The sequence below is a fragment of the Atta colombica genome, unplaced genomic scaffold (assembly GCF_001594045.1).
Source record: "Atta colombica isolate Treedump-2 unplaced genomic scaffold, Acol1.0 scaffold22, whole genome shotgun sequence".
In the NCBI taxonomy this organism is placed as follows: Eukaryota; Metazoa; Arthropoda; class Insecta; order Hymenoptera; family Formicidae; genus Atta; species Atta colombica.
Window position 1 is genome coordinate 386,477 of NW_017259316.1, and position 10,428 is coordinate 396,904.

The following is a 10,428-nucleotide window of genomic DNA, read 5'->3' on the forward strand; positions in this document are numbered from 1 at the left end:
TGTGTGTGTGCGTGCGTGCGTGTGTGTGTGTGTGCGTGCGTGCGTGCGTGCGTGTGCGTGTGTGTGTGCGTGCGTGCGTGCGTGCGTGCGTGCGTGTGTGTGTGTGTGTGTGTGTGTGTGTGTGTGTGTGTGTGTGTGCGTGCGTGCGTGCGTGCGCATAATACAGATGAAGTGTGAATGAATTTACGTTTCATATGCGTTTTTATTAGAATCTGACAATAACGGAAAATCTTGATTTCAAGAAATGAGGTTCAAACCAAAGAAATATTAATTTGATTTCAAGAATGACATTCAAAGAAACTTTTCTTTAATCATATAGCATTCATATTTCTTTAATTCAAACAATTTCATTAATCAATTCTCGAAAATATTTCTATAATTCTCGATTTTTTTAATCGAAAAAATCGAGAATTATCAAAACTTTTTTAAGATCTATAAAGATCTATCAAAATTTTCAAGACTTTTAAGATCTATCAAAATTTTCAAGAATATATAGCTTTGAATAATATTCTAAATGTTTCAAAATAAAGGAATGATTAAATTGATTGCAAATTCGCAAGAGAGATGATTGAATATTCATCACTATCTTACATTCACACACATTTGCAACAATTGTTTCACTCTTGATTACATTAAAGCATCAAATGATTTTGAATTTGTTGCAAAAAATCTGTACATTGATTATGTGAAGTATTCAATATCAGTAGAACCTCAAAATAGTGTACTTTTTAAAGCTCAATTGTATTTTAGACGCTCAAATTCTATAAAATATTTTGTATATTTATTGATTTTGTATATTTATTGATTAATAAACCGAAAAAAGCCAGAGAAAGTTTGAAGTCTCTAAATATTACAGGAAAAACAATGTGCAATCCTATTCTCTATTAAGAAAAACTAAGAAGAATTGTACCTCCATGTGGTGCATTCTGAATAATGCTAAAGTAGTCTGTCATCTTTATGTAAAGAATGTATTATACTTACGTTTTTGAATAAAATCATTTTCACTTATTAATCATATATGTGAATGTCATTTTTTACATAAATAAAAATAAAAATAAAGGATTCTTAGTATTAAATAATGTTAAAAAGCAAAAAACATATAAGAATTAAATTCTAAAATTTATATATGAAAATATGACCATGTAATTATATACTTAAATTGTCAATTATAAATATTACAATATACATATTACATATACAGTTTTTGGAAAATAATGATAAATCTTTCACATAGAGGCAGAATGGACCAAACTGAGAAAAAAATCCTATATAATTTTACAATTTTCGCAATAGTTAACGAATTATTAACTTATGAAAATAGCCAAATTCGCCCAGCCCACCAAATGCAATTATGCGATAGGATAGAACGGCCTAGCGTGGTTCGCTGTCACTAGGCAATGTCTAGCGGCAATTGTCACTTATAAACAATGTGCGTAGCGACGGCAAGCGCCTTACCGCTGAAAGTTCTATCCTGTCGCACGCTTGCATTTGGCGATAGATTGGGCAAATTTGGTTATTTTCATAAGTTAATAACTCGTTAATTCTATTGCGAAAATTGTAAAATGGTAAAGAACTTTTTTTCTCAGTTCTGCCTCTATGCAAAGATTTATCATTATTTTCCAAACACTCTGTATGTTTCGATATCATGATTGTGTTATTTTTAGATATTTAAGATAGGGATACACCAAATATCTGAAAAGTATTCAGTATCTGGCATTATCAGGCACTTTTTTATTATCCGATCGGATAGTCGGATATTATTGGTATCCGAGAACATATCCAGTTGAAATTTTATGTCATCAAATTGTTAATTTTTTATTAGGTATACTATAAATGTTCTATAAATAAGTATGTATACTCAAAATGCTATTATATAATATCTTATATATTGCTGCAAAATTATAATTTTTTTTCTCTACAATTATTATCTCTATTGATCCTTTTCGCTTTTTTTTTTATATTGTCCCGATTGAATATCCGGAAAATATCGGATATCTGACTCGAAAAATTATCTTCTCGGATATTCGAACGAATATCGATACATGTTACATTCTTTTCGAATATCCGATAGTTTTATGTGCATCCCAAATTTAAAATATGCGCAGTAACAATATTGTTAGATGTTAAAATTTTATTGCAAAAAACAAACAAAAATAAAATGAGGCCAACAATTACGATGATCATATTTTTTTAAAGAAAATAAAGAGCAAATTTGAAAAAGTTAGGGCTTTGCTGCTGTTTTCAAACCAGTTTGTCTACTATCAAGAATTTGAGCATTATAAAATTTTATTGTATAATCAAATTGAAATAATGCATAGATTTCTGATAGTTCGAAACTGGTTCGACTGTATTGGAACAAACCTTTGATCTAAAATAATAAAAGACTCGAAATAATAAAAAATGAAAATAACTGTAGTTTGAATAAATTTAATTTAAAAAATTAAGACATATAAAAAAATTAACAAAAAAGAAATTGTATTTATATGCATGAAACTGTAAAATATTTTCCGTAAAAATTTGCTCATTAATATAATATTAAATATTAGAACGCTAGTTAGAAAAAAAACTCAGAAAAGAATTTCTCTAATGTCAAATAAATGACAATAAAGAAGAATATTGGAAAATAAAGGATAAAATTGAGTTTTGAAGAAACAAATAAATTTAATGAACAGCTACCTAAAATAAAGGATTGTCCTTTACAATAAAGGACATATGGTCACCGTATCAATAACCAACAATTAGACAGGACGAAATTGCTCACACTCGGTTAGAAGATCGGATGTTGTAGAATTATTTCCAAGTGTTTTAATTATTAAAATGAGATTGAAATTAAATGACATGCAAGTAATATCATTTGAACTTACCAAAATGGCCAATCCTTCACATAAATTCGATGCTCGTCAATGTTACATAAATATTAGTATGAATTGTAGTCATGTGTACAAAAATCTATGCTTTACATTGTTAAGTTATATGTAGATATTTGAAAAATCACACGAGAATATAAATTATAGTGTTGTCACGATATTCTATTACTGACTACAAGAAAACGTATTTATATTAAAATATAAATCTGGCATTGCAAAGTATTTTGTTTATGATTGGTATATAAATTTTATGAAAACCTTCTGTTTGTAAGTTTATATTGTTTTTCTGTTTTTTAATATTGATTATTTCTGAGATTAATCATTTTTTGTAACAAGATTCTTCATCTAAAATTTTAATATTCTCCTAATCGAATTTATATCTTAAATGCAATCTGCCTGTGAGGAAATTCTTTCTAGGCTGTAATCGGGGCCAAGTTAACTTTCCTTACATTATTTGAGGCTCAAGTTAGGATGCCCTTCGCATTAGTCTTGGACCAGGTTTGAGGGCCAATGTGGAGCCTAGATAAAGAAGCGTGACAATTCAAAATTGAGCCAAGAGCAAAATTTTAACCTGGGCATATAACTGTAAGTAGGTCTGATACATCCATGAGGAAATTTATTCCAAGCACTTCATATTTAATATTGTAAGAAACAATGAATGCTAATATTGTAAGAAATAAGCGAGAAAAATATCAGAGCGTTCCAGGATTCGAACTGAAGTCTGATCTCTTGCATATTGGTAGACTTCCGTCCTGCCACTGAGCTAGCCTTGATACTGATAGCTTCTCTAATTGTGTCTATTTTCTCTAAATTTCTTACAATATTGGCATTCAAGCCCTTTTAAAGCATAGTTATAGGATATCCTATAAATTAAACTATTATCAGAGAAAATTTGAGATCAAATTGAGCTTTATATGGGCAAGTATAACTAGCTTGGAGAAAAAGTGGAATCCAAACTAAGCCTGCTCGGACCGTGACTAGAAAAACTTAAATTAAATTATTCTAATTATATCTTAAATGGGCGTAAGTTTGACAAACCTTTACTTTGGATGTCTCAGTAATACAGTATGGCCAGTATGAAAGTATAGAATTCCCGGATATAAATTGGGTGTTATCACAGAAATAGACGTGTTCCTAAATGTGATTAAGATGTTCTGTAATTTTAGTTTTTAATTGTCTATTTGTCTATCTGACGTATGATGCATCGCAGTCTTTACACGTAATTTTATAGACTATGGTATATTTCTCTTAAATGTGTGGGGAAGAGTATCTTTTTAGACTTTTATGAATTTCTATAATTTGTTGGAACTATAAAAAGAAATTTTGGTGTCAGTGCTATTAAATAATTTGAATTTTTCTGTGATTGAAGAAATGAATGGGACTGTGGAATTATAAAATACGGTTATTAGAATTGTCAATGTTAGAAAAGATCTTTGTGCTTCTGTCTCTCGTTGTACAAGACTTCGAAAGTTAATGTCTAATATAAATTTTAGTGAATAATTTCGTTTTCAAATAAAATGTTGGAGTTTTAAATTTTTTTATGTGATATTCGTCGATAATAATATTGCTTTGTCTACTAAACTTATAAGTTTAGTAGACAACTTTTTTTTAGTAGACAACCTCTTTTTTAAGAGATCGGATGATTTGAATAATAATTTAAGTACCTGTCTGAAAATTTTTTTATTATATTTAAGCAATTCTAATGTTTCCAATGTTTCCATCATTTTCCGGATAAACGGTTGTTTTCTGAGAAGCCGAACAATGATTTTCCAAAATCTAGTCAGATGTATTTTGACTGCGGAAATAGACATTTTTTAACACCGTTCTTAATAAAGTATTTAGTTAATTACATTAAACTAAAGAGATATGCGAATCTTTTATTAAGATGAATCGAATCGAATCTAATTTTTGGATAATATGTTCGAAAACAAATCGAATTGAATCAAAATTTTCCCAATTTACATTAAAATGAACAAAATAGGCGAATTTGAATCAATGATGATTTGAAATTTCGAATTCATTTGATTGAATTCATTTTATTTCGAATCTCTCAGATTCAAAAACGGATCAAATCAAATCCTATTTAATTCTCAATTCGAATTCGAATTATTCGCACTTCTCAATTAATTTTATCTGAGATAATTTAATTTAAAGTTTTAAATTAAAGAAAATAATTTAACAGTGCCCTACATTCATGTGTGTGGTCGCAACAATTCCAACTACAATCAGTGCATCATGGATAACGTTAATAATGTAAGAGATGAAATTTGCAAAAGATCTCCGGAATTTAAATTTCCACAACTTGAGCCATTCATTATTGACAAAATAGTTATTTTCGACGAACCTAATATCAAATTGTATCTTGAAAACGTAAAATGTTATACATTTTGCGATTTTGTTATAAACTCCGTTCACACAGATCTCGACAAGCTTCAGTTCAATTTTGATATTGTATATAACATGAATTCGACTTCGTCGTATGTTTTGGAAGTACATCTGCTAGTACCAATCGTTCACAAAGGGAAATGTCAAATTCTAACGAGTATGTAAAATAATTGATTTTATATTAATATATAATAAAATAATGTTTAATGAAATTTAGCATAAAAAAATAAAAATTCCGTTTTATTAAAATTATTAAAATATGTGATTTTTTTGCAGATAATATAAAACTCCAAGAAAGTTTGGACTTGAATGTGATAACTAAAAATAGCAAGAAACATATATACGCATTAAAAGCAAATACGAATATTGACTTTAAAGATTTTGATTATAAATTCGATGAAAACGAAATAAAATTAGTTCAATTACATGAAATTATTAATAATATCGTAAACAATAATAAACAAATAATTATTGATAAGATTATACCCGTATTTGAAAAGAAATTTTCCGAAATATTCATTCAATTATTTAATGATATAACTCAATCTAATTATAAGGAGTTCTTTCCCGAAGAAATATGAATAACAAATTATGAATTCATTATGTAAATTCTAAAGAATAATCTAAAGAATAATAAATTTTAGGTAATTTCATAAGTACAAATTGCAAAGCTTTTATATCAAGCAAATATTGTTACGTTACTGACAGTTTTAACGCTATTGGATTGAGAAGGGTAAAGAAGATCTCAATTTAAACAATTTTTTTTCACTTTCGATATAAACTCCATCTCATAGACACGTATTAATGCGTAATCCTGAAAAATGATTTTTAAATTTATAAACAAGAAAAGAAGTATAATTGTTATACAAAAATTATTGCGTTTAATTGTAATACAGATGATTTTAGGACTCCCTTAAGGGGATGCTAAAGTCGTCCTATTTTATCATCATTTCCATTCAGTGAAAAATCTTCGAATTATAGTCCATATCTTGAAAATAAGCGTATAGCTGAGGTCCTTTATTACATTACTGGAACGATACCGAATTTGTAGAACTAAGATTGAAAGTCTGGAAGAAAAGTATTTTCATCAAATGGAAAATACGTGTATACGAATGCTTTGTGAAGTCTAGGAATGTCAATAGAGCTGAAATTTCATATAGTAGTTGCGCGGTTTTGCGATGGCGCTGGAATATGTTACATAAGGACAGATGCATTGAGTGAGACAGAACAATATATAACGTAAGAATTAAATAAAAAATGTCAATATTATCGAATTTTAAATTAAAAAAGTCTGCAGGATTGATTTTGATCAAGTTCGGTCTTCGATTTAAGATTCCCTTTTAAGAAAATGCTGGAGTGGCCAAATTGTATTTCGCAGATCGATGTAAATCTCCGAATTTATTAAACGAAATAAAAATTTTTTTTATAGGATTAAAGTAGACACAAAATTTGGGAATATTGCAAATTTCATACTAAAATCGGAAAAAACTTACATTTTTTTAACTTATAAAGCTATCACTTGATATCGATTTCTTAATACAAAAATTTTATAGCTCGTATGGACTACACGATAGTGCACCACTCAGTGCATGACATGCATAAACAATATTGAGTTTATGAAATTAAGATTAAAAAGCTCCAAAAGAAAGATTTACATTGATCTGCGAATGACGTGTATATGAACGCTGAACGAAGATTCGTGATGGTAAACAAAGCAATTATGTCTAACAGTAGGTGTTCGATCTTCTAAGAGATGGCGTTGCAATATGTTAGATTAGGACAGAATGCGTTTGAGAGAGACACAATGATATAATAGATATAAGAAATGAATAAAAAGATGTCACTACTACTGAATATGGAATAGTTCTATTGGCTCCAGCATTCCTTAAAACGAAGCTCGAACTTTGATGAAATCACCAGAGGTCACTGTTTTTCTATTTATCGACATTTCTTTATATACTACCACACCAATATTTTACAATCTATGTGATATACGCAGTCGTACGTTCGTGTTAATTTTTGTATAACAAATTCGTTGCGATAAAACGTTTAAGTTTAATTCTAAGAACTTGACGTTATTTGTTCGTGCAACAATATAGTTCTTTTGTGGATTATTATTTCGTAAATAGAGGTTGGAAAACTTTCGTATCAAGCAAATATTGTCACGATTTGACTTGAAGCGCCATATTACACTAAGGCCCGGTTACATCAACGATTATTTTGATTTTAAGCAAGGCTTAAAACTCCCTCTGTCTCGTTTTACAGTAAAAGAGAAATAGAGACAGATAGTTTTAAGCTTTGCTTAAAGTCAAAGTAACATTGGTGCAATCGGGCCTAAAAAATGGTAAAATATATATCAATTTCGAAATTTTTGGTCATTCTTGGCATAAACTCCATTTCACAAATCATACTAATGCGTTAATTCTGGAAAAGGATTTTCGAATCTGTGAAAGAGAAAAAGTATTTGTTATACAAAAATTATATGATTTAGTAATACAGACAGGTTTAAGATCCTTTTAGGAGACTTCGCCGCCCCGAACAAAAAAGAATAACATATTCTAGCCGCTCTCGGGGCCTAGAAGTTACAGCCTAGATAATGTCCTCTTGGAATATTCCTAATCTAGTGAAGACAGTAGCGTATTACAGTCCTTTAGAAGCAATAAAAATCTGTAGAATTTGTAGTGTGATGCTTTGATACGACTGTTAAATAGTTTGTATATGAAATGGCGCGAATGTACATTAAAATGACATATTTTATGACAAAAGTAAAAGTGATTAATGGATGCTTTTCAATTGCTTAACACATCTTAATACAAACGTATGCAAGAATGCACAAAGTGTATCATTGTGATTCCAATTGACGATTCAGTTAGAACAGAATGTGTACGCTGTGTATGGTTGAGATCCGTTTCGGATAGAATTAGATTAAATGTAGCTTTTTCTGCCTGTATTAAATAAAAAAAAAATAAAAGTGCCGGTCACTCAACGTCTTCCAATCTCATTTATAACCGCCCCAGTTAGTAACATATAATTGTTACTAAAAAACACAATATACTTATAGAGCCCTCGACTGAGTACAGATGTGTAGTATTGTGTCGACGATAACAATTGGAACGCAACTTGTATTCATGCACACGTCGTGTGCATGAAAATGTCTGATTAAGGGATATTGCAATTGGAAAACACTCAATATTACTCAATCTATGTCAATCTGTGTATATTTAATTATTATTATTGTACATACATATTTATTTTTTATTTGTGTTGTGCAGTGTACCATATATAAATGTACATATATTAAAATGACATTATATGTATTAAAATTATATGTAAATATTTATTTATTTATTGTACATTGTATATATTAAGAGGCTTTTTGAAATACTTGTAGTGATTGTTGATATAAAGCTGTATATTAATATTTCAGTAACCGTTTTCAACAAATTTAAAAGAGAAGTGCTGGAAATAATTACTGAAGTATTATTAATTCTATTTGACATATAAAATTTCACAAATTTTTCATATTAAAATGTATTCAGTAGACTCAACAGTTGAGTGAGCGCTCACTGCTACGTATTTTTCTAAATCTAAAAGTTTGTTTGGATGATTTAGAAAAGTACATAAATAACAGTGAGCATTCACTCAACTATTGAGTCTGCGAAACACAGCAATAAATGCGCATGTATTACTGGCACTACTGAGTAGGCAATAATTTGTAGTATTATTGTGGCAGTGATTTGAAATAATCATTGATATTGCTTTGTAATCCCCAGTAATATATGTGATTTGTAACATTTCCTGTAATATTTTCTGTGATATCTTGTAATATTGCTATGCGATTATCAATAATAGTTCTGTGTAGTCAGCAGTAGTTCTTTTTCATAAAGATATAATGTCTCGTTAAGTATTTTCGTAGCATTTACTATAATATTTATAATAAATGTACATGATCTGTGCAATCCAAGACCACAAAAATATTTACAAAAATATTTAAAATAAATCTTATTAGTATATTTATAAATATTTTGTAAATATTGTGTGCCTAGGCCTTACCTTATACTATCTTACTAATATCTTACGCATGATGACAGGTATTTGCATGTTCGTATCAATTTTCGTATAATAAATTCGTTGCAATAAAGTATCTAAAGGACTATTGTTCCATCTTTTGATAAATTTTATCTATTAGGTAAATCCGGCAATCCGTACATGTGAATGGGGATAACTGTTGAATTCCGGTGTATCTAGTATCCGATGTCAGAAATCCGATAAAATCTGACAAAGTCCGAGGAATTCCTTGAAGTCTGATGAAGTTTAATGAAGTCTGGTGAAGTTCGATGAAATCCAGTGCAGCATATTAAATATAAAGAAACATAGTTTATGTGACTTAAATTTGTTAATGAGATATGCACTTCATACTCAAACAATTTTTTAGTAATAAACCGAAAAAATAAAAATTCAAGAAAAGGAAAACTAAAAATTTCATGGTTACAGTTACTTTAGTTACGCTATTTGTTTATATCTCATCGAGCTATCCCAGATTTTAAAAAATCATGTTTCTACGTCAATTTATTGCTGAGAAAATATAAATTTAGCAAATTTTAACGCACGAAATCAGATACGTGTGAGTCGCTCGAGCTTCTCAGCTCGGCGCATTGCCACTCTCGCGTTCTTTAACTTTCCAATGATTTGGATAAACTTTTGCAGCAAAAAATTCGAGAACAGCAAATTTAATTCTTCCTTGACAAATTGGTGCTAAACGGAACTCATCTTAAAAATTAGCATTGCATCTTTTATATTAAATTTATATGTCACCGATTTTATTTTTATACTAAAGAAGGCCCAATCGAAAGGGTTGAAACATTTGTCTGTTGAAATTTTTCTCAAGAATAAAGTATACAATTTCATACACGCTTAATCTATGTTCTTCCCAGTAGCAAACACACATCATTTTGACATCAAATTTTGGTCATTTACTGAACCATAGATGACGTCACTAAATAACGTCTTATTGGCTGCGTTTAACAGACTCAACAGTTTTGCAACTTTTTTATGATTCTCTACTGAGATAGGATTATTTTTTTAAATCCAAAAGTATGATTCAATCAGCGCACAGAATCATATAACGGTTGCAATATGTAATAATTATTGAGTCTGTTGAACCAATGACATTTTA

General features: G+C 29.3%; 1 protein-coding gene across 1 annotated transcript in view; it reads left to right on the forward strand.

Moving 5' to 3' along the window:
- The window catches only part of LOC108687877, an 11,104-nt gene extending 5,271 nt beyond the window's left edge, over nucleotides 1-5,833 (forward strand). The window contains exons 2-3 of the mRNA XM_018193891.1: nucleotides 5,050-5,409; nucleotides 5,529-5,833. Coding sequence (XP_018049380.1) covers nucleotides 5,050-5,409; nucleotides 5,529-5,833 — 665 coding nt within the window. The remainder of the gene's footprint in view (nucleotides 1-5,049; nucleotides 5,410-5,528) is intronic.
- The last annotated feature ends 4,595 nt before the right edge of the window (nucleotides 5,834-10,428 follow it).